Here is a 25888-nt window from a genome sequence, read left to right as displayed (position 1 = left end):
GCTCTGCTGCATCATTTGCAACAAGGAAAAGACTTTTCCTTGTTGCACAAACCAGTCCTCAAATGCAGATATGACTTCATTGTCTGTGGTAAATTTTGTTCCTTTCAAATGTTTTTTTTTTTTAATTTGGGAATAGTCAGGTGGGGTCAGGTCTGGTAAATAGGGTGGATGAGGCAACATACCTCTGTTCAGTTTCATGCAACGTTTTTCCTTCAGATTTAATTCTTTCAGAGCTACTGAATAAACTGCTGCTTCACCTTTATTTAAAATACTTGGTAAGGATTGTTTTTGTTGTTATGTTCCATCAAGTCGTTTTCGACTCCTGGTGATTCTGATGCTTTATTTTGTCTATCACTGATTTACTGGTTTGCTTTGCAGTCCATGGTATTCTTAGTAAGCGTCTCCAAACCCATAATTCAAATGCATCTATCTTCCTTCTTTCACTCTTTCTCAGAGTCCAACTTTCACATCCATACAGTACCACAGGGAATACCATTGCTTTCACAATTCTGATTTCTGTTGTGAGTCTAATATCTTTATCTTTAAAGATCTTGCTTAAATTTGTCATTGCTTTCTTTCCGAGTAATAATCTTCTTCTAACTTCTTCAGTACAATAACCATCTTTATCAATTTGGGATCCTAGGAGCACAAAATTGCTAACTACTTCCATTTTCTCCCCATCTACTTCAAAATTATTAAGTTCACATGTTGCCATAATTGTCTTTTTGAGGTTAAGTTTAAGACCATATTTAGTACTTTCTTCTTTAACTTTCATAATAAGTTCCTTCAAATCTTCTTTGCATTCTGCTAGCAAGGTGGTATTATCTGCATACTTCAAATTATTAATATTTCTTCCACCAATTTTAATTCCAACTGAAGACTCTTCCAGCCCTGCCATTCTTAAAATGTATTTGTGTACAAGTTAAACAGGTACGGAGATAAAATAAATCCTTGTCGCATCTTTACCTATTGTGAAATACTCAGTTTCTCCAAGATCTGTTCAGACAGTAGCTTCTTGTTCATAATAAAGAATTCCTCAGAAGGATAATGAAATGCTCTGGTACTCCCATTGTTCTTAACACATTCCACAGTTTCACATGATCTACAGAGTTAAAAGCCTTGCTATAGTCAAGAAAACAAAGGTAGACATTCTTTTGATATTCCTGTGCTCTTTCTATTACCCATCTCACATTGGCATTTTTGATCTCTTGTTCCTCTGCCTTTTCGAAATCCTACTTGTTCATCTGGCATTTTTCTCTTCATGAACGGTTCCAGTCTTTTCTGAATGATCTTAAGTAAGACTTTACTTGCATGAGAAATCAGTGCTATAGTTCTGTAATTTTCACACTCTTTTGCATCACCTTTCTTCAATAAAGGTATGTAAACTGATTTTTTCCATTCCCTAGGCCATTAGTTGTGATCCAAATTCGCTGACATAGAGCTGTTAAAATTTTAACTGCCTTTTCTCCCAGGGCTTTGAGCAGCTCAATAGGTATTCCATTTCCTCCCGGTGCCTTCTTACTGAATAGCTGTTGCAGTGCCCACCTCACTTCACTCTCCAGTAGTACTGGCTCCTGTGTGGCAAGAACCTTCCTTGCTGACTTTTGGGTTTGGAACTTTTTTGGCCATGTATCTCCACTACATTGACTGATGGTTGCTCTCTGGGTCACAGTGATGAAGCTATATTTCATCATCAGTCACAATACGAGCCAAAAAATTTGCACCTGATTTCTCAAAATGACCCAAAATCCCTTGAGATGACATCAACATGTTCTCTCTTTTGATCTGCATTCAAGCATTTGGGGACTCACTTCACTGAAAACTTCTGGATGTCCAGTTCTTGGTGGATAATGATCCCAACTTGTTACCTGGATATCCCCACAGTCTTTGCAATGTTTTTGGCTGGTATTCATGTATTATTATCAAGGATCATGGCACGCACAGAATCAATGTTTTCAGATGTGATTGCTTGTGAAGATCTTCCTGACCTGTGGGTATACGTTGTCCCAGGATGTCCAGTTTTAAACTTAGCTACCCATCTGGTAACTGTTGGATATGCTGGGGTACAGTCCCCTAAAGTCTCTCACAAAGTTTAAATTTCGTGAATCTCAGTTGCAGACTTTTTTTGCAGCACGAAAAACTTGATGATGGCCTGCACCTCTGTGTCTTCGAATTTCTTCAAAACCTCTGACATATCTTAGATTTCCTAAAAGAAAAGGAACAAATGATTACAATTTGATGAAACCTGTTGGTTAAAGGGTTTTAAGATATGTTCTTTCTTGTGGCTATATCAGTTGCTTTGCAAAACTTTACAGTTACTAACATTGAATTGATAGCCATTAGTTAGTGTATCCGCTCTCCTGCCAAATATGGTTGTCTGTGAAAGTGGTGGCGGTTGGCAGTAGATTGTGTTGGTGCGGGTGGTGGGGTTGGTGGACTGGTGGAGGCAGAGAGTTGTGGAATGGGTGCCCTCCCTCGATGAGTCTTTGGACTCCCTGGAGGTGTTGCATAGTAATAATAACTCCTTGCCCTTTCTACCTCGGAGCTCTCATTTTTCTATCCTTGCAGACAATTTCAGCACATGCCTTTCTGGTTTCTGCCAGAGTCCAAGGTTTGCTTCTTATTGTCAAATGCTTTCATATTTTCTTGAATAATATTTGTATCTCTGAGTCTGTAGTTCACCTCTGAAAGCTGCTTGCTTCGATTTTTTTTAAAAACTGCCTAACCTACTTTTCCTTTTCAGTATGAAATTCATATTCAACCTTCTCTGAACTAAATGGTAAACTAAATGCTTTCCATTTAAATCCCCTGTGTAATCTTGTATTCTGAACCAGCATGAATATATATTGTTATCCATAATAACATTGTCAGTGAAACTTATCTTATTTCTTGTCTTCTCTCCATGGGAATTTGTGTACATCTTTATGTTGGAACATGGTGTTAGTAATGACTAGTTCAGGTGTGGAACAGAAATCCAGTAGATATTTACCATTATTAACTTTTCTCCATTCTACAAATTTTCTGAAAACATTTCTGTATGTCTGGTATTCATTTTTTATTATTCTGTTTAGATATCTAACAAGGGTCAACTTTTCCTCTAAGAGGAGTGGAGGCTTTGGAAGGCAGTGGCACAAATAGTTTTGAAAACATATGGTGTGAGGTAGAAGTGGCCAAGACAGGATATTTAGTGGGGTGTTGCATTAAACCAGGGAGCACAGACGGTGGGGACCAGGAGATGTTTAGGCAGTTGAGCTTGGCAAGTGCAAGAAGAATGATTGTTATGGGAGATTTAACTACAGCAGTATGAGCTGGGAAGAGGAAAATGCAAGTAGTAAGAAGGGGATAAAATTTCTGGAATTCTTGAGGGACAAATGTCTTTGCAGCATGTAATAGAGGGAACAAGAGGTTCAAGAGTTTTGGATTTGGTCATAGCATCAGAAGAGCTAATAATAAGTGAGATGACATCTCTCCCGCCAGTTGGAGAGAGAGTGACCATGTGGTTTTGACTTGGATGATGAACAGACATGCCGTGTATCAAAGAAAAGGGAACATATGTGGAATTATAAGCAGGTGATTACAATAGTCTTAGGTATCAATTAGGGGCAGTTCCATGGTGGCAGAATTGGAAGGCCAGGATATCATTAGTGCTTGGGAAATTACAAAAGAATATTTGTTAGCAGCAATAGTAAGCTGTATTCCATGGGTGAAGAAGTGGACACAATTTGGTGTAAAGTGGATGACAAACAATATCAAACAGGAACTGCAGGTGAAAAAGAGGTTATGGAAGAGATATAAGGAGAGGGAGTGGAGAGCAGATGCATGAAGAATATAAGACTCAGGCCAAGAGAGTGACTAATATGGTAAGGAATGCAAAACTGGAATATGAGAAGATACTGTCACTAAGATCCAAAGAAAATCCTAAGGAATTTTTTAGCTATGTGGCTAGTAGGAGGAAAATGATTATGGGAGAATGACATTGTGGGATAAAAATTGGAATAGAGTGGCTGATGCAGAGGACATAGTGGAGTTGTTCAATAAACACTTTAGTGGAGTAGGTCATCCTGGAGAAGTAAGTTTTAATACTAGAGGGATAGGGCAGGTTCGAGGTTTAGAAGTGTAAGAGGAGAGTGTGTTCCAAATGCTGAGTACTCTGGATACCAGTAAAGCTATGGACTGGATGGTATTTCACCACGGGTTTTGAGAAAATGTGCTCAAGAACTGACAGGTCTGTTGACCTGGCTTTTCAATAAAAGTCTGACTGCAGGAAAGGTACCCAGGGAATGGAAGGAAGGTAAGATAGTGCCGCTACATAAAGGCAGTAGCAAACTGGAAGTGTCTAATTATAGGCCTGTTTGTGTGTCATCAGTAGTTGTTAAGGTCTTGGAGAAATTAGTGAGTGACTATATACAGCATAGGGCAGATGAGGGTAATGTTATCTGTGAGAATCAACATGGATTTGTTAAGGGGCACTCTTGCTTAAGTTATATGATTACCTTTTATAATAAAGTGACAAGAGCAGTTGATGAGGGAAAGGCATATACTGCCATTTTTTTGGATTTTGCAAAGGCATCTGACAGGGTGCCACATCATAAGCTGATAATTATGTTGCAGCGCACATGGGTTTAAATGTTGGGTTAGTCAATTGGATTCAGGATTGGCTGACTGATAGGTATCAGAGAGTTGTGTATGGTGGGGCAATATCAAGGAAGCAGAAGGTTACAAGTATGGTTCCACAGGGCTCAGTACTGGGACTTGTATTGTTCAGCCTTTATATCAATGATATTGTCAATGGATTGCAAGGGGACGTTCAGTTATTTGCAAATGATGTGAAGCTGGTTCTTGTAGAGAGGCTTATACGCTGGTTAAACATGATAACTAATAATTAAGGAATTGACAGCGTATACTAGAAATATAAATTAAATAAACTTTAATATATACTTTCCGATATTTCGGCAAACGTCACATTGCCATCTTCTTGGGAACTTAATACAAAGACACGTGCACACAAGTACTACATAACAGCAAATGAGAACCGAAGCTAGGAAGCTAACGTTTTCCTAAAGTCCTTATGGTGCCCCCTGGCAGGCTATATTGGTAGTTCTTTGCCTTTGGGCTGAAGTTCTTCTGATAAATGTTTCCCAAATTTGGGGCAGTCTCATGCATCCAAATTTGTTGAGGTTTGGCATGTTCCTAAGGGCTGAGGCTGATTCCATGAATAGTCTTTCATATTTGAACTTGCTGCAGTGTATTACTGTAGCTTTCTTCCATCTCATTCTGATTCAACAGGGCAAAAATAATCTCTTCAAACGATTAAGCCCTAACCACTGAACTAAATCACATCCGTGACACTTTCTCAGCCAATGGCTACCCCCCCAAAAGAATCTAAAAATTACTTAAACCAGTTATCCACAACCCACCTTCCCCCCCTTCACAAAAAAGATTACTCTAAATCCATCACCATTCCCTACGTCTGCGCACCTCGGAAAAAATCAACAAAATCTTAAAAAAACATGACTTGACCACTTGTTACAGATCACACAGAAAATTGGCATCCCTTATCCGCTCCACTAAAGACCAATCACCTCCCCTAGACCTACCTGGTGTATACCAGGTTCCTTGCAGCTGTAAATTGTCCTACTTTGGCCAAACAGGCAGGACAGCAAATATCAAAATCTCAGAACACAAGGATTACATCCGATTTCACCAATACAGCCACTCTGGGCTTGCAGACCACACTCTGGATATTCGCCACAGAATAAGATGGAAGAAAGCTACAGTAATACACCGTAGCAAGTTCAAATCTTCTTCTTCTTCTTCTTCTTCTTCTGCAGCTTCTCCCACTTAAGTGGGGTCACTGTTTGTAATGAGTCTCCTCCACACCTTCCTGTCTTGGGCTGTCACACATCCAAGTTCTTCATCTTCAAGTCCTCTTCTACCAGCTCCCTCCATCTCTTCTTTGGCCACCCACGCTTCCGCCTTCCTTGCACATCCATCTACATGACCCTTCTTCCCACATATTCGTCCTCCCTCCTCATCACATGACCAAACCATCTCAACTTTGCCTCCTGTATTATTGCTCCTAAGTTCGTAACTTTCACTGTTCCCCTGACATAGTCATTTCTCAGACGATCCTTTCTGGTCACACCGCACACATCCACTTAAGCATTCTCATCTCTGCTACTTCCATCCTGCTGATGTTATTTTTCCTCAGGATCACAGTTTCTATAGCATATGTCATAGCTGGCCTCACTACTGTCCTATAAAGTTTGCTTTTCAGATTGATCGGCACCCTCTTATCGCATAACACTCCAGTCATCTCCCTCCAGTTCCTCCAACCCGCTTGTATCCTGCATGCCACTTCCTTCTCAGCACCTCCATCTTCTTCCACTGTTGAACCTAAGTATCTAAAGTCTCTCACCTTCCTGATGACATTTCCTTCCAGCTCCAGATCTGTCTCCTGGCCGCCGCCGCCCACTGTGAAACACATATACTCTGTCTTACTTCTGCTCAGTCTCATACCTCTCTCTTCCAGTACTTTTCTCCATCTTTCCAGTTTAGTTCCCACTTCTTCTCTTGAATCTACACACAGCAAGATGTCATCTGCATACAACATTGTCCAAAGCGCATCTTCTCTCACCTCCTCTGTTACCACCTCCATCACAATATTAAACAGAAACGGACTTAATGCTGACCCTTGATGCAAGCCAACTGTTACTTGAAAACTTTCTGTCTGTCCTAAACAGGTCCAAACACTTGTCTTCACATTTCTGTACATTTCCCGCACCAACCTGACATATTTCTCTGGCACCTTCTTCTCCCTCAGACACCTCCAGACTTCTTGCCTTGACACTCTATCATATGCTTTCTCCAGATCAATAAATACCAGATGTAGCTCCCTTTGTTTCTCTCGATATTTTTCCATCATCTGTCGTAACCCAAAGATAGCATCTGTTGTTGATCTACCAGGCATGAAGCCAAATTGTTCCTTTGCAATCTTCACCTCCTTCCTCAATCTACCATCAAGAACCCTTTCTAGGATCTTCATTGTGTGGGACATCAACTTTATTCCTCTGTAATTTTTACAGTCTTGTGCATCCCCTTTACCCTTGTAGATGGGAATAAGAGTACTCTCCCTCCATTCCTCAGGTATATTTTCCTGTTGGCAAACTTTCATGAACAGGTCCCACAACAGGTCAATTCCCTCTTCCCCCAGTGCCTTCCATGCCTCCACTGGAATTCTGTCGGGACTCACCGATTTTCCATTCCTCATCCTCTTCATGGCCTCCGTGACTTCCATTCTACTGATGTTCTGCACCATCCCCTCAGAAGGCTGCCCATCTCCTCTGTGAGTCCTTGCATTTTCCTCATTCAAAAGTCCCTCAAAGTACATTCTCCATCTGTTTCTTATGTCCACATCCCTCCATAATACTCTTCCTTCAGCATCTTTGATCTGCCTCACATGTAAGATGTCCTTTGCTGCTTTATTTCTACATTTCGCTAGTTGGTAAATTTTTCTCTGTCCTTCCTTTGTTTCTAATTGATCATACAGATCTTGATATGCCATGGCCTTCGCCTGTGCCACAACTCTCTTGGCTTCTTGCTTTCTCTCTTTGTACATCTCTCTGTCCTCTTCCACTCTTGACTCACTGCTTTGCCTTCCTCTTAGCTGTCACTGCCACTTGTTCATCATTATTCCACCACCAACCCTCCTTCTGGTCTCTAATCTTTCCAGATGTCTCACCAAGCACCTCGATTGCACAGCTCAGGATTACTTTTGAATTATGTTTCCACCAATCTTGTACACTTTCCAGTCCATCCGAAATCCTCTCTAACACCCTCTCCCTAAAACGATTCCTCACACACTCTCCTCTTTTAAGCGAAACCACTTAATTGTCTTCATCCCATGGCATCCAGAAGTTCTTATCTTCGATCTTATTTTAAAGTCTGCGCACAGCAGTCGGTGTTGTTGTGCTACTTGATCTGTTGGAATTACTTTACAGTTTGTCACAACCTTAAGATGTTTTCTTCTAGTCAAAATGTAGTCAATTTGTGAGCTGTTGTTACCACTCCTAAATGTTATCAAATGTTCTTCCCTCGTGTAGAAAAACGAGTTCACAATTGCCAGATCAAACACTACTGCAAAGTCCACAACCCTCTCTCCTTCCTGGTTCATCATTCCCACTCCGTGGCCACCATGCACCCTTTCACAGTCTCTATTCTGTCTTCCTATGTGCCCGTTCAAGTCTCCTCCGACAATCACAATCTCATTTTCTTCCAATTTCCTCATTTCTTCATCTAACACGTTCCAGAACTCATCTTTTTCCTCTGCTGTACAACCAACTTGCGGGGCATATACACATAATACGACCACCCGCTCTTCTCCAAGACCCAATTTCATTTGCATGATCCTGTCATTCCTTCTACCCATGTCCAGTACTTCACCCTTCATTCTGCCACACACCACAATTCCTACACCATTTCTTCCCTCGTTATTTGCTCCAGAGTAGAACAATTTATATCCATCTCCCAGTTCCTTTGCCTTTCCCCCTTTCCACCTTGTCTCCTGCACACATAAAATGCAAACTTCCTCTTCCTCATCATGTCTGCCACAGATGAACGTAGCAAGTTCAAATACGAAAGACTATTCATGGAATCAGCTTCAGCCTTTAGGAACATGCCAAACCTCAACAAATTTGGATGCATGAGACTTCCCCAAATTTGGGAAACATTTATCAGAAGAACTTCAGCCCAAAGGCCAAGAACTACCAATATAGCCTGCCAGGGGGCACCATAAGGACTTTAGGAAAATGTTAGCTTCCTAGCTTCAGTTCCCATTTGCTGTTATGTAGTACTTGTGTGCACGTGTCTTTGTATTAAGTTCCCAAGAAGATGACAACGTGACGTTTGCCGAAATATCGGAAAGTATATATTATTATTATTATTATTATTATTATTATTATTATTACGGGCAACTCCAGGGAGTCATTGGACTCATCGAGGGAGACCCCAAATCATATTCATCACAACTATTTGACATTCATACAGTATCTATCATACCTCGCCTTAAACTCATTCACTGTCACAGCATCCACCACAGACTCAGGGAGCGCATTCCACTCATTCACTACTCTAAAAGTAAAGAACCCAGCTCTAAACCTTTACTAACCACACTTTTGCCCAGTTTCCATGGATGTCCCCTAGTCTTCCCACAACCAGCCCTGTTCTCAAAAATATCTTCTGAATTAATTTTATAGAAACCCTTCAGTAATTTGAATGTCTCAATCATATCTCCCCTCCTCCGCCTATCAACCAATTTTTGCAACCCACAAATCCTCAACCTGTTCTCATACGGTTCATTCCACAGACCTGCTATCATCTTGGTCACTCGCCTCTGGATCCTCTCCACCTCCTCCCCATCAAGAAGAAACCTAGGTGACCAAATCTGAGCACAGTAGTCTAGATGGGGTCTTATCAAGGCTCGATACAGAGGAACAATAACCTGCTTGTCTCTGCTTGTCATCGTATTCTTCAGCAACCAAGTGATTTGATGAGCTGTTTTGGTCACTTTTGCAATGTGTCCCCTAAATTTCAATTCCTTATCTACCAACACTCCTAAATCTCGTGCCTCATCAACCTCCTGGAGCACGGTTCCACCAATGCAGTAAACTGCCGCCAATCTTTTCACCCCAAAATGCATAACCTTACATTTTGCCACATTAAACTGACATCCATTCTCCTTAGCCCAGACCTCCAATCTATCCAAATCATCCTGCAAAATTTTGACGTCATCTGCATTCACTATTGCCCTACCCAACTTCGCATCATCCGCAAACAAATGAACTGTTCCTCTCAAATCATTTCCTATATCATTTATGAACAAATTAAACAGCAGTGGTCCAAGAACAGATCCTTGTGGCACACCACTAGTCACAGGCCGTCTTGTGGACTCTACTCCCGAGTAAACCACTCTCTGATATCTCTCCATCAACCACCCTCCTATCCATCTCACCAACCCTATGTCCATTCCCATATGCTGCAATTTACTGATTAGAATTCCATGTGGAATCCTGTCAAAGGCCTTGGCAAGGTCCAGTAGAATCACCGTAAACCCATTACCCCTATCCAGTTCAGCCGTCACTGTGTTATAATACGTGAGCAAGTTACTGAGGCATGACCTACCCTTCACAAAACCATGCTGTCCCCGATACAGTATCCCATTTTCTTCTATCCAATCTTGTATTTTCCTCTTGACTATTTTCTCTAAGACCTTGACAATGATTCCTGATATGCTAATCGGTCGGTAATTTACTACAGCAGTCTTGGAACCACCTTTATGCAGTGGAACTATTTTCCCCTCTTTCCACCCGCTCGGGACTAACCCAGACCCGAGACTCAAATTAAACAAAATGGTCAAGGGTACTGACAATTCTTTAGCTGCTTCTCATACAACACGAGCTGGTATACCATCCAATCCCACAGATGGATTGACATTGAGGTTATGCAATAGACTACTCACCTCCACTTCATTAACCACAATTCCCGTATAATCTACTGGTTTATTCGTTTCTGCAATGTCACCACCTGGATGATATACTTTTGCAAAGTGCTCACTCAGTAACTCAACTATCTCAACTGATTCAGTTACCTCCCTACCATCGGCATTCTTTAAAAAGTTTATTTAATTTATATTTCTAGCATACGTTGTCAATTCCTTAATTATTAGTTATGATGTGAAGCTGGGAAGGATTATCAGTAATAGTGCAGATGTGGCAGCCCTGCAAGAGGATTTGAATAAACTAAACAGATGGGCAAATGAATGGTGGTGTCGGTTCAATGCAGCAAAATGTAAAGTCTTGAGGTTTGTGATCCATCGATGGGAGGATGCATACTCGATTGGAAGAGCTGTACTGGAGAAGGTAGGGGAGACAAGAGATCTGAGGGTGATGATTGACAGAAAACTGAAATTCAGGGAGCATATTGCAAAGGTGGTGAGGATAACTCAGAGGATTGCTGCAATACTGAGAAGGACGCTGACCTGCAGAGATAAAAGAGTTATCATTCCATTGTAAGACTGTGATCAGACCACACTTAGACTATTGTTCTCATATTTGGTCCCCAGGATTTGAAGGGGATAAATTGACTGTGGAAAGGGTACAGAGGCAGATAACAAAGATGGTTTTAGGACTGTACAATATGAGTTATGAGGATCGACTGAGGGAGTGTGGACTGCAAAGTTTGATGGATAGAAGAAGGAGAGGTGATATGATCGAGTCTTTTAAACTGTTGAGAGGCAGTTACAGGGTAGACATTGGAGAGTTCTTTCACTTGGTGGAACGGCAGGAAGGAGCAATGAAAAGGGGCCATACCTGGAACTTATGAAAGCAGGCTGTGCGCAAGAGGGTGAGGAATGGTTTCTTTGTGTGGAGTGGGGTTGAACCTTGGAATGCATTGCCTGAGAGAGTGGTTGGAGCGAGAACGGTCAATGGGTTCAAGGACTGGTATGATAAACTTTGTGTTTCCTAAAAACGACCTCCCACGATGAGTCTCTTGACTTCATGGAGGCCTGGATAATAATAATAATAATAATAATTTTCCTTTCTCATCTTCCTTCTCTAATGACTCAAAAAAAAATTACTTCCTTCATAGTAGAACATACTGTATGTCTCATTGTTCATTTTCGCATTTTAGTATTGCCCACATCGTTCTACTTAATGTTGCCTGCCATTCAAGATTATCTGATTTTTAATGTCAAATACTATAGCTACTCCTTTTTTTCTGATCATTATTGCCTGCATATGATGTATGGTATTTAGAAGAATATCACTTGTTTTCTTCCTTGTTTCTGTAATGCATATGATGATGTGGCACTTCTCTAATTCTTCTGCTTGTTCCATTTCTTTTTAGTTGATGCTTGCTATGCTGATGGTGCCTAACATTAGCAGAATATTCTGCTAATGTTGAGTTATAATTTTTTCCAATAACTGACTTTTCATCCTGGTTCCCTTAAAAAAAAAAAAAAAACCCAGCAATACCTTGTTTAACTGGGTGACATCCCAGACAGCATGAAATTTCATTATATTGTGCCATTTATCTCAGCTTAAGCCAATACAGAATACAATTTGTCAGCTAAATTCCAAATTGCTAGCCCATCTTCATTTGTATAGTTCCAGACAGATACCTACTAACAGGGTATATCATAAGAAAGTGAGGATTGGACACGGTCAGAAGCCAGAGAAAACAATCTGTTTTCTCTGGCCTACATGAAATCTGATCACTCTTGATGATACTCTAGAGATCTGTGAAACCATTGGAAGTAAGAAAATTAGAAGAAAATTATTAGAGTTGAATTTGGATATGTGCAAGTATACTTTTCAGTATGAGTATTATTGTAGATACTGAACTTTTTACATACATTTTATTTACTCGTTTATCTTAACTTTGTACATATATTTTATATTATTCACAATAGAATTCCTTTGGATTGTTTTTTAAAACTTGCAGAGCTAGTTTATTTTCATACTCAGAATTAGCTTTCATATAATACTTGTGTCTGCCGGTTAGCCGAGTGGCTATGCGCTTCGCAACCATATGCCTGGGAAAGGAGTGTCCTGAGTTCGATTCCCATCGCTGCCGTGAGGAGCTTAAGGATTTTTCTCAGACATAGCCAAGTTAGCCAGTCTTGGGTGTGGACTGCAGGGTTTTTCTCCCCAATTTATCTGGGGTTTTCCCTCCTGCAAGCAGGCAAACTGACCTCATGAACACATACATCTACAGACATAGGAAACACTGGGAGGCATAGGGCTAGCCACCTTATCCTCAGGATGGGTACGGTTTAGAAGGGCTAAGGATAGCCTCGTAACAGGCCACTAGGCCTAATACGTGAAGGGAAGAAGAAGATAATACTTGTAATTCACCTAACAGGCATCTTCCTTATGAACACAGTATTCCTTCCATATCATGAGAATCTCTTACTTAATAATTCATTTGTAGAATTTATGGATATAAATCTGACCATCGTGTAACATGAAAGAATCTTGCTTAAGATTGTATTTAAATGGTTTTAATGCTTTTCATGTACTATCGATATCCTTCCCATCCAGCAACTGATACCATGGGACTGAACCTAACGTTATCTTTGGTTCATAATTTTGTACTTTGTACTTCAACATGTAACCTTTTATGAATGGAAGATCCATATATTGAATCACTTCTCCGGCCAGTACAGCTTGATCAATGAAACAAACTGGAGGGTTTCAGTTAAAGATTTCACTGTTCTGACAGCAGAACAGTGAAATCTTTAACTGAAACCCTCCAATGACACTATGATCAGGTATAACATTCTTTGACTTCAAGTTTCTTCTCTCACATGCTGCTTGAATAAGTGGACTTGCAGCACTCAATAAATTCATCTTCATTCTTATTATAAGATTTTATCTCTATCCAATCAGTGTTCAGAGGGCATGAATATTTGTGAATGTCTTGGGGTAAGAAATTCATCTCACACCTAATCTTCTTGTATTCCTATAGGGCGCTCGTGAGTCAAGTGCAGTGACATGTATAAGAAGAGCTCCTGATTGGGATAAGTTTTCTAAAAATAATTAAATATATATGCGTAATTGTTTGAGTAAGAGAGACTGTAAACGTTGTGTGCTAATTAAGTTTTGGCTAAAAAAACTCCCCCACACTAATAAAATGTTGTTTTATTAGTGTGGGGGAGTTTTTTTTGCCAAAACTTAATTATGAAATCATTATTATTAGACTTAGTAACCTGCATAAAATGGCGACGGCATTGTCATTTTATGACTTTAATTTAGATTTCATTCGTTTCGTTAAGTGAGGTCTGTTATATGTAATCTTTTGATTACATAAATGATTTGTGGATATTTGGTGCAGATGGAAGGAGGGTGTGTGCGAAGTGTGACCTGAATGAGGAATTGATGAATGCAAATATGAAATTGATGACAGAAAGTGTTAGTAGCAAGATTGTTGCGGGGAAAATGAGTGCACATTTGAAAGAGAAGGATGGTGAGAGGAGAGGTGAAAAATGTTAAAAAATCAGTAAAAAAGAAAAAGAATGATTTGAAAACCGTAACGGATGTTAAAAGGGACGAAAGTGAGGTGAGAGTGGCAGAAGGAAACGAAATTGAGAGAACGAATGAAACTAGAAATGGCATGATGCAGAAATCGAAAGAATGGATAATAGCAAAAAAAGAAATATATGATAGTGAAAGTTCGACGCATGTTGGACTGAAAGTACAGAAACAAAGAAAGATGAATGAGTGTGAAAATGAATAGAACGATAGCGAAAGTTGGACGCATGTTGGACCGAAAGTACGGAAACAAAGAAGGTTGAATGAGAGTGAAAGTGAGAAAAGGGGGGTTGAGAGTTAGAAAGATTGAATGATAGAGAAAATGTCTCACGAGATTTGGAAGTTGAATTGGATTGGATGAGGCAAGAAATAAAATGGATGCAGAATGAAATTAAGAAAATTCGGGTAAACTATTGAAATGAATAATGATGGCATGAAAGAGTTAACGAAAGATGAGTGAGTGGCGTTGTATGGCAACTCCATTATTAAAGGTGTGCTGGAGGATAGAATGCACAAGGTATGTTTTCCAGGCACTAAAATGAGTAGAATGATTGAGGCATTAGATATGAGGCAGGAGAGAGCAAAAGAGTTAATAGGTACGAATGATTTGAGAGAGGACAAAGTGTGTGTCAGAATGGATATCAGGAGGCTGCTTAGAAGGATAAAAGAGAATAGTGTGACAGGAAGGGTAGTTAGCATGTTTCCCAGGTATGACTGTGGTGAAATGAGGCGGAGAGCAAGGATTATGAATGATATGCTGGCTGAAATGTGTGAGGAGACGAGTTTGTTAATGTGTGGAATGAGTTTGAGGGACGAAGTGAGCTGTATGGGAGCGATGGTGGACTGCATTTGAGTGGTTATGGTATGAGTCGCTTGGAGAGACTGCTGCTGGAAGGTAGAGAAGTGAATAGAGAGAATGAATCAGATCGAGTGGGAAGTGATGTGGAAGAGCAGAAGAGTAAGACAGGAGAGATTCAAGAGGTGGTTATGACTGAGGAAGTGAGTGGTATGAGTATAGAAAATGAGAGAATGGGTGTGCAAGAGGAGCAGGGAAACGGGGAAGCTCAGGGTGGACAGGGGTACACAGCATGAGAAAAGTGGATGCTCCAAGAGGAGGTGAACATGTGTAGGCAGGAAAGGAATGGGATGACCAGGGATCAAGAGGAAACAGTTGGAATTGAAAAGGGTTTTAAAATAAAGAAGCAGAAATGGAAATGGCCCAGTCAAGCATGGAGAGATCACATCGAGTGAGTGGTATCAGTGGAAGCTCTAGATCCAGATATGAGCTGTTGTGTTTGTATACAAATGCTAGAAGTATAAGAAACAAGGCAGATGAAATGGTTGCACTAATTGCGTCTGTTCACTCAAAGATTGTCGGAATAAGTGATGCATCGTAGGATGACATCCTGACAGGAATAGAGATGGAAGGGTATGATGTGTTTCATGAGGACAGAAGGGGTAAAAAAGGAGGGGGAGTGCTATTGATGATAGAGCAAGAGTTATGTCCATACAAGGTAGAGATGCAAGAGGGAAATAGTGCCAATGGTTTTGAGGCAGTATGGTGTGAGATAGAGGTGAACGGAATCAAATACCTGGTGGGATGTTGTTATAGACCTGGCAATGTGGATGGCGGTGATAGTGAAATGTATAGTCAAATTAGCCAAGCAAATAAGAAAAGGGTGATCATTATGGGTGATTTTAATTATGGCAATATAGACTAGAATGAAGAGATGGCAACTGGAAGTAAAGAAAATGAGTTTCTTGAATCATTCAGGGATAACTACCTCAGACAGTATGTAACAGAGGGCACACAAGGATTAAGGGTCTTGGATTTGGTCATCTCATCAGAGGATGTAATTATCAATGAGGTGTCAAATCATCCACCAATTGATGAGAGTGACCACGAGGTGATTACCTGGGTGGTTGCCAGCAGTGCGAGGACCTCTGTGAGAAAAGAGTATATGTGGAACTACAAGGGGGGGGGGGATTATGAAGAGCTAAGGAGACAGCTTGCAGGTTTAGCGTGGAATGAGGAGTTAGCTGGAAAAGAGATCAATGCAGCTTGGAGGATTTTCAAAAACTTTTTAGTAGATGCAATGTCTAAATGTATTCCAAGGGTGAAAGGTTAAATAAGGTGGGTGTGAGATGGATAAATAAAGAGATTAAGCATGCGATACAGAGAAAAAGGGAATTGTGGAGGCAGCATAAGAGAAGTGGAAATAACTAATTCCATGAGGTCTACAAAGACCAGGCAAGGAGGGTGACTTGGTTGGTGTGGGTAGCTAAAGAGAGGTATGAACAGCAGTTGGCCAATGAAGCCAAAAAGAATCCTAAGGAGTTCTTTTGATTTGTAGCCAGCAAAAGAAAGAATAATTATGTAAGGATGACATTGATTGGAGAAAATGTATAAATACAGCTGATGCGGAATGTGTGGTGGAGATACTTAATGAGCAGTTCATAAAGATCTTTCAATCTTGTGAATGTGACTTCACGGAGGGATTGAGAGCAGTCGATGATGGGTAGGAGAGACTGACTGTAAGTGAGCAAGAGGTATATGGGGAGTTGAGTAAACTAGATGTTAATAAGGCTGTGGGACTTGATAATATATCACCACGTATTCTGAAAGAATGTGCCAGGGAGTTGACACATTCCTTGACATATTTTTTTAATATGAGTCTTGCACTTGGTCAAGTTCCTAAGGAGTGGAAGGAGGGCAAGATTGTGCCACTTCATAAAGGAGGTGATCGAACTCAAGCATCAAACTATAAGCCTATCTGTGTGTCAGGTGTTGTGGTTAAGTTGTTGGAGAAGCTTGTGAGAACTAGGATCCAGAGTTGGGTTGATAACAAAGGTATTATCTTTGATGGACAGCATGGATTTGCTAAAGGGAGGTCATGTTTTAGTAATCTACTTACTTATTACAATAAAGTGACTGCTTCCTTGGACAGAGGAAAAGGATACACAGTAATATACTTGGATTTTGCAAAGGCTTTTGATAGAGTACCTCATGATAGGTTGACAGTCAAAATACACAGATGGGGTTGGATATTAGATTGGTACATTGGATTGGAGACTGGCTATCTGATAGGTATGAACAAGTTGTGTATGGGAGAGCAATATCCAGGAAAAGGAAAGTCACTAGTGGAGTGTCTCAGGAGTCTGTTTTAGTGCTATTACTGTTGAACTTGTATATTAATGATATAGGTAAAGATTTGGATGGAGATATTCAGTTGTTTGCAGATGATGCAAAGTTGGGATGAACCATAAAGAGTAGTGAAGATGTTGTGGCCCTTGCAAGAGGGACTTGAATAGATTGAGTGATTGGGCAAGCAGATGGGGATGTGAGTTCAATGTTGCAAAATGTAAGGTTTTAAAATTTGGAAAACAAAGATGGGATGCAGAATTTATGCTTGGTGAGAGTATATTATTGGAAGTGGAGGAAATAAGAGATCTGGGGGTGATAGCGGATAAGGATCTAAAATTTAGGAGACACATCGCCAAAATTGTGAAGACAACACAAAGGCTTCTGGGAATGATGCGGAGGACACTGACATGCAGAAGTAGGGAGATTCTTGTTCCGTTGTATAAGGCTTCAATTAGGCCACACATGGACTATTGTGCCCAGATTTGGTCACCGGGTTTTCAGAAGGATGAAGAGATGTTGGAAAGGGTCCAAAGGAGACTGACTAAGGTAGTTTCTGACCTCTGGAATGTCGCGTATGAGGAAAGATTGAGAAGATGTAATTTGCAGAGTCTGGTGGACAGGAGGAAGAGGGGGGGGATATGATAGAGACCTATGAGTTGGTAAGGGGTTGTTATAGGATCAATGCTGGAGAAGTTTTACAGAGAATAGTGGGAGATCATGGGAGAACCAGAGGTCATCCCTGGAAACTGTATAAAGAGGGTGTGAGTAGGGGAGTGAGAAGCAGGTTTTTTTTGTGCAGAGTTGTGAATGATTGGAATGCATTGCCTGAGAATGTGGTGTCTGCAAAGAGTTTGAATGTGTTTAAAACACGGTATGATTAGCTGTGTGTGTGATAAAAGGACCTCCCAGATGAGTCTTTGACTCCATGAAGTCTTGGAGTGGTAATAATAATAATAATAATAATAATACGAGACTACTATTCTGCTTATTGGATGCCTGAAATGGCATGAAAAAGTTCCACTTAGTATCTAGAATAGGGTTTGTTTGTTATGTAAAAAATAAACTCTAGCTTAACTGCAGTACTAATGAGCTATATGTTTACAACATTGCACAGTTGTGAGTTGCATGGTCTCCCCCCCCCCTCCCCAAATCATTTATTTGATCTGGGGATACATTAGAAAAACTTTCACTTTTTATTCAAAAATGTAACATACAGATTTCTTTAACCCTCACAAAAAATTAGTTGCCCTTATCCATTCAACCAAAAGATCGTTTTCATCATCTCTATCACCTACAGTATTTCTTACTCTTGCGAATTGTAGACCATGGAGTTGCTCACCATTCTGTTGATACTGACCACGGGATGATGGAAACTTCTCTTTTATATAGAGGTGGAAAATAATCAGAGTTATGTTTCTGTAATCTGCCACAGTACTCCTAATTTCCTCAACCTAAATATATTTGATTATCTCATTAATAAAAATATAGGAAGACTCATCTTGAGACTGAGCTAAACAAGCAAGAATCCCTCACTTCACCTTTAGATAGCACCAATTAGGACTTCAGGAGATCTGATTTCACCTTTTTTGCACTGTCTCTGAATTTTCTGCTTCCATGCATGTGCATTGCTCATATTTTTGTGCAAATGAAAATGCCTTCATGACCAAGGTAAAATATTGAACTACTAATTTATTCTGTAAACAAAGTTGTAAATTATTTTCTCTAAGCATATGTTTCCTCTTTTACACAAAAACATGAATGATAATCGATGCCTAAGCATCATACTAGACTACATGTTAATTTGAGACATTCTGATATTAAGTTTTGTTAGCTTTATGGTTGTAGAAGACAGGAATACATTTTCAGCAGGGTTTCAGATAAGACAAGCATACAATTTGATCGGAGTAAACATGATTAAGTTAACTATTTAAATACTATTTAAGCTTTATTATTTAAAGAGATATAATTGAAGGGAAAATTGAATTAGTAGGAGAAATACTTCCTCCTCTGAAGAAATTCTGTATTTTAATTTAATATGAAACTGATTTCAATTTATAGTGTTTTGATAATCTGCGAAAAATGCATGAAGAAATACAACAGTGTGTTATTGAATTGGACAAAACAAAAAAGCTTTATTTTGAAGAGGAACACATGGCACACGAGGCAAGAGAAAAAGCACATGATGCTGAAGAAAAGTAAGTGCCAATACATAATTTTTATAATTACTATGAAGTTTATTTTTGTAAGATTACTATACCAAGTGCACTGGGAGTCAGTTGTATCTAAAAAACAGCATGTGTACAGCAGTGGAGATAAATAATTCTTACTATGACTGCTGTACCATCTACTGATTCATCAGATTTTGCATAATCCTTCATGTGCCAGTTAATTTTTATTTTAAATGAATCCAGCCTTTTATTCTTTTCTCACACATGTGTGTTCTGTGATCAGACCACACTTAGACTATTGTTCTCAAATTTGGCCCCCAGGATTTGAAGGGGATAAATTAACTGTGGAGAGGGTGCAGAATCAGATAACAAAGATGGTTTCAGGAATGTACAATGTTAGTTATGAGGATCATCTGAGGGAATATGTACTGCAGAGTTTGGTAGATAGAAGGAGAGGTGATATGAACGAGACTTTTAAACTGTTGCGAGGCAGTTACAGGGTGGACACTGGGGAGTTCTTTGGAGCAGTGGGAAGGAGCGATGACAAGGGGCCATCCCTGGAAAGTATGAAAGGAAGCATTGAGCAAGAGGGTGAGGAGTGGTTTCTTTGTGTGGAGGGTGGTGGAATTGTGGAATGCATTGCCTGATAGAGTGGTGAGAGCAAGAACGTTCAATGAGTTGAAGGAGTGGTATGATATACTTTGTGTTTCCTAGGAAGGACTTCTCGCGATGAGTCTCTTGACTTCATGGAGGCCTGTATTTTTATGTACAAATTACAGTAGTGGTCTTAGCAGGGAACCTTGTGATACACCACTAGTCACCTGCTTTCTCCGTATACCACTTTCTGATATCTGTCCAGCAACCACCCTCTTTTGCAAAATCCAGCACAATCATTGTTTAGCCATTTCCCTTATCTAACTCAGTTATCACTTGATTATAAAAAGTTAGTGAATTACTAAGGCTGACCCTTCGCAAAACCATATAGCTCCTCATAGAGTATCATATTCCTATTTACTAATTTCTGAATTCTCTTTTTGATGAATTTTAACAGTATTTACCTGAGATTCTGATTGATCTGTAATTTGCTACTGCATTCTCAGAAACCTTCTCTAATGCAAAGGAATTATTTTGACCACTTTCCATTCCCTTGGAACTGTACCAAAACCGAGACTTAAATCAAAGTTCTGTAACCAGTTATTTAACTTTAAGTATAAACGCAAACAATATTACTAATTAGTGGAAGGAAGGAAGGAAGGTATGGTAATTCCATTATATATATAAGGGTTGATCTAGGACTGATCTATCCAGATATAGCCAATCAGAATCTCTGGACTGGTCATTATGATGCTGAAGACATTGATAGCACTTTGATCCTCTATAGAGGACAGCACATGATTACATTGAAGATAGATTGTACTTTATTCTGAATAAATAACACATGCAGAGTTGAAAATATTTAATTAAGATGGATTAATTACAAATATTTTGATTTACAAATAGTGCTTTTGTGATAGCCAGACTGGATATAATCATTGTACTTTGGTATTGTGGTTTTTTTAAATGTTCGATTCGGTTATCTGGATTAATGTGGAAGTGCAAGTTAACATTATAAAAATAGCAGCAAAGAAGCGTATGCCAGTAGCACAGAAGATCTCAACTCATAGATAGTTTTTCCTTAGACTTTTTGCAGTGGATAAGATGTAACAATTGTTTTATGTATGCATCCAAAAATGTTAAAGATTTATGCAGTGTTCGATCAAAAGATAAAAAGGAACATATTATATTATGCGAGAAGTGCAATGAAAGGCTAGGATATTCCAAAAATGAGAACATTTTCTGATTAATCCATTACCAGGATTAATCAGAAAATGGACAGACATGCTGCAATAATACAAGTAATGTGGAAAAGCTTAGGCAAGAGTAAATGAAAATGATAAGTCAGCGTATGTGTATGGAGGAGGAAATTGAACATTTAAAACAGAGCATAACTAATGTAATTGACAAGGAAGTTAATAAGAAGCAAGTATCTAAGGATGATAGGGTTGTTTTATATGGTGACTCAATCATTAAAAGTGTAGTAAAAAAGTTCACAAGACATGTTTTACATGTGGTACAATAAAACAAATATCAGATAGTTTGCATAGAAGGAAGGAACAGGCATGGTGGCAGGCACAAACGACTTGAATAGCGAGACAAAGAATGTGGAAAGGGATTTGAACCTGTTGCAGAAGATGAAGAATAACAGTATCATTAGGAAAGTGGTTGTTTGTTGCTCAGATATGACAGTAGTAAGCCGAGAAGGAGAGCAGTGATAATGAATAACAAGATGGCTGAATTGTGTCAGGTGGAGAGTGTTCAGTTTGTGAATGTATGGAATGAATTCGAAGGGAAGTCAGAATGGTTGAAAGCTGATGGAATGCATTTGAATGGGTTTGGCATTGGTCATTTGGAGTGATTGTTGTTTACTAAGAGTACATAGGATTCATATAAAATTAGTATCACTAAGAGTCAGAGAGGTTGAGAAGCAGGTTGTGGAAAGATAGGAACAGGATGGATACAAAGGTGAGGAAGTGATTTATAGCAGAGCAAAGTGATGCAGTGCAAAACGATGGAGATGATAAGAATATAAATGAAAATCAGTCAGGATCAGGGAAACAGGGATGGCCAGGATGAATAGAGAAGTGCACTGTAGTAGAGAGAGAGTAAAGAGTGATTGTGTTCATAGGATGCCCTCAAAGAGTGGAGAATTGTTATGCTTGTATACTATGCACAGAGTATCAGAAATAAAAAAGCTGCATTAGTAGCATTGATTGAATCAGTATACCCAAAGATAATTTGCATACGTGAAACTTTGTTGACTGAGGATGGTATACTGTCAAACTTGAAATGGTGGGATATAGAATTTTCCAAAAGGATAGGAAGGTCAAGAGAGGAGTGGGAATATTGATAATGGTAGCAGAAGAATTGTGTCCTTCAAGAGTGGAAGTGGAAAATGGTAGTACGTGTAAAGATTTTGAAGCTGTTTGGTGTGAAGTTGAGATAAGTAAAATAGTATATCTAATTGGATGCTGTTATAGGCCAGGAAATGTGGAGAGTATTGATTGTGAAATGTTTAGACAAATTAGTTGGGCAAGTAAAAGAAAGATGATTCTACCAGGAGATTTTAATTATAGAATGTGGATTGGAAAGAAGAGATAGTATATAGTAACAAGGAGAGTGAATTTGTTGAGTTTCTGCAAGATAACTATCTAAAGCAGCATGTGATGGAAACAACATGATGTTTAGCGATATTAATTTTGGTGACATCCTCACAGGATGTGGTTGTGAATGACGTATCAACACTGCCACCTGTTGGTGAAAGTGAATCATGAGGTATTGGTTTGGGAGGTAGTCACAGGAAAAAGTTGTTATCAAGAAGGTCTATATGTGGAACTATGAGGTGGGTGATTATCACACCAAACAGCTTCAATCTTTACAGCCTTATTAACATCTAACCCGAGCAACACTTGATACACCTCCGATTCTTTCACCTTTAATTCTCCTAATTCTTGCCTCACTTCTACGCGTTGCACAGTATCAATCACACCACCGTGATATAGTGTTTGTTAAATAATTGCACTAGATCTGTAGTCAACTAGCATCAATACATTGGATTGATGAATTGTGTAGAAAAGATGTTGACAGTACATGGGAAATGATAAGGTAGTATCTAACACAAGCAATACATAACTGTATACCAAGAGTTAAGTGAATAAATAGAGTAGGAGTGAGATGGATGAACAGCGAAATAAAGCAAGCAATGTTACAAAAAGAAGTTGTTATGGTGGAAGTACAAGACAGTTTGCAGTGAACAGATGCATGAAGAATATAAAGTGTAGGCTAGAAAAGTGACAAGCATGGTTAAAAAAGAAAATGTAGAATATGAGAGGAGATTGGCCAGTCAGGTCAAAGCTAATCCAAGGGAATTTTTCTGCTATGTGGCAAGCATGAGGAAACATAATTATGGCAGGTTGATGCTGGTGAATAGTTATGGTAGCAAAGTAACCATAGCAAATGATCTAGTGCAATTATTTAACAAACACTATATCACGGTGGTGTGAATGATACTGTGCAACGCGTAGAAGTGAGGCAAGAATTAGTAGAATTAAAGGTGAAAGAATCGGAGGTGTATCAAGTGTTGCTCGGGTTAGATGTTAATAAGGCTGCGGGAATGGATGACATATCACCACGTATTTTTAAAGAATGTGCAAAAGAGTTAGCCATGTCCTTGTCCTGGTTATTTAATGAAAGTTTTGAAGTGGGGAAGGTTCCTAAGAAGTGGTATATTTATTGATGGATTGGAGATTTGCTCTGTGAATGATACCAGCAAGTTGTGTATTATGGAACTGTGTCTCAGAAAAGGAAGATGACTGGTGGTTCTTGGGTCCCTACTGTTTAACTTGTTTGTTAGTGATATTTCATGTGGATTGACTAGAATCTTCAAATGTTTGTTGATGATCCAAAGTTAGGTAGAATTATCACGAGTAGTGCTGATGTTAATTCTATACAGAAAGATTTGAATAGACTCTTAGCCTGGACAAATGAGTGAGGTTGCAGTTTTAATGTTAATAAATGCAAGGTGTTACACTTTGGGATGCAGAGATATAAGGCTACGTATTGTATTGGTGGAGCTGTACTTCAGGAAGTAGATGAGATTCGAGATCTTGGAGTAATGGTGGACAGTGGACTGACGGTCTGTGGGCACATTGCACGTGTTGCAAAGAATTCACATCGTATAGCTGCTATGATAAAAAGTACATTGACATGTAGGGATAAGGAGGTGCCTCTATATAAGGCATTGGTCAGACCATATATGGACTATTGTGCTCTGATTTGGTCACCTAGTTTTCATTGTGATGTGGAAACGCTAGAGAGGGTCCAAAGACGAATAACCGAAATGGTATCAGGGCTCTAGAGTGTTGGCTATGAAGACTGAGAGAATGTGGATTATAGAGGTAGGTGGATAGGAGGAAAAGAGGAGATATGATAGAGAACAAGTTAGTTAAGGGATTCTATCAGATTAATACGGAAGAAATTATAAAAAGAGTGGATGTTAAGATGGGGAGAATTAGTTGCCATTCCTGGAAGTTGTATAACAATGTGGTGAAGAATGGTGTGAGGAGTAGATTTTTTAGTTATTAGTGAGTGGAATGCATTGCCTGAGTTCGTTGTGAGTGCAGGTAGTTTAAATAACTTCAAAGCTCTTTATGATGGACTTGTTGCTGGTTGAGTGGGCAACCAGCAACGATAAGTCTGTTGATGCCATGGAGGTTACTCAATAATAATAATAATAATAATATTTAAACACAAACAAACAAAACAGTCAAACGTTTCCTATGGCCATTATTTCTATAAATTGAAAAATATTGGATTGATAGTTTAATCATGTGTATCATTAGCCACATCATATGTAGTCTATACATTGTTATGTAAATGTATGTGATTGCTGACATAAGAGAGGTTGTGAATATTACATACACTAATCAGTAACTTCTAGATGTCATGAAGCAAAAGTCCTTGGTTTCTATTTAGTGTGCTATATGAGCAATTGACCTCAGGAGAATTCTTGAACAATCTTACAAAAGTATTCTCTTCTAAGTAAAGCATGAAGGAAACTTGCAATTAACATACACAGTATATTCATCCTGTAAGTCTGGGTTAATTCCAACGCAGCCTCCCCCGGACTCTGAAAGAATCCATTTTATAATAATTGAGGTGAGAACATTATACATAATGACCATTTTGTTTTGCATATATCAACAGATACTGCCAGTGTTTGCTTTTTTTGCACTGAAATTTAGTTCAGTTTTTGGAGCTAGGCAGGAGCAGTGAGTTTTTTGTACTGTCTTATTATATTTTTATTTCATTTTACTCATATGCAACATAAGCTACTTCTGTGTTAATTTGGATAGACAGTGTCCTTACATATCCCTGTATTAAAAATTCAGAATTTCATACAGTTAAATTAGTGCTTTGTGTGCATGTGTGTATGTGGGGAAGGAGTGAGATATGATGGCTGTTTCTTTCTCATAAGTATTATGCATTCTAATATTTACATTTTATTCACTTTTATTGAGCTCCACTGACATTTTTTGTAGTTGTCACTGTTATGTGGATTGATTTTGGAAGAATTTATATAGTAAAGCTTCAAATTGTTGCTATTTCATTTCCAGTTTTATTGAATTTTGATGTCACTGATGAACCAAACATTATTACTAAGTCTTGTGATAGCATATATATTTTTTCTTTTTTGTTTGTGTTTTGATGAACTATTATTTATCTCTTAATTTAACTTCTGGAATTAAGGTGTACCACATATGAAAACATGTTGCACTAAAAAATTAAACACATATGCATGTATGTATTTAGATGTGTATGTGTATATACATGCGTGTGTGCCCACACACACACTATCTACCAATAATTGTCTGGGCACTTTAGCAATT

At 39.0% G+C, this 25888-nt stretch overlaps 1 protein-coding gene across 1 annotated transcript in view; it reads left to right on the top strand.

Moving 5' to 3' along the window:
* The window catches only part of nwk (FCH and double SH3 domains nervous wreck), a 493235-nt gene that overhangs the window by 97229 nt on the left and 370118 nt on the right, over nt 1-25888 (top strand). Inside the window, exon 6 of the mRNA XM_090406304.1 lies at nt 19294-19430. Coding sequence (XP_090262430.1) covers nt 19294-19430 — 137 coding nt within the window. The remainder of the gene's footprint in view (nt 1-19293; nt 19431-25888) is intronic.

The sequence above is a fragment of the Typopeltis vanoorti genome, chromosome 16 (assembly GCF_054136105.1).
Source record: "Typopeltis vanoorti isolate ZY-2024b chromosome 16, IOZ_Tvanoo_1.0, whole genome shotgun sequence".
NCBI lineage: Eukaryota > Metazoa > Arthropoda > Arachnida > Uropygi > Thelyphonidae > Typopeltis > Typopeltis vanoorti.
Note: the sequence above shows the minus strand (reverse complement) of the source record. Positions and strands in the feature narration are given on the sequence as shown.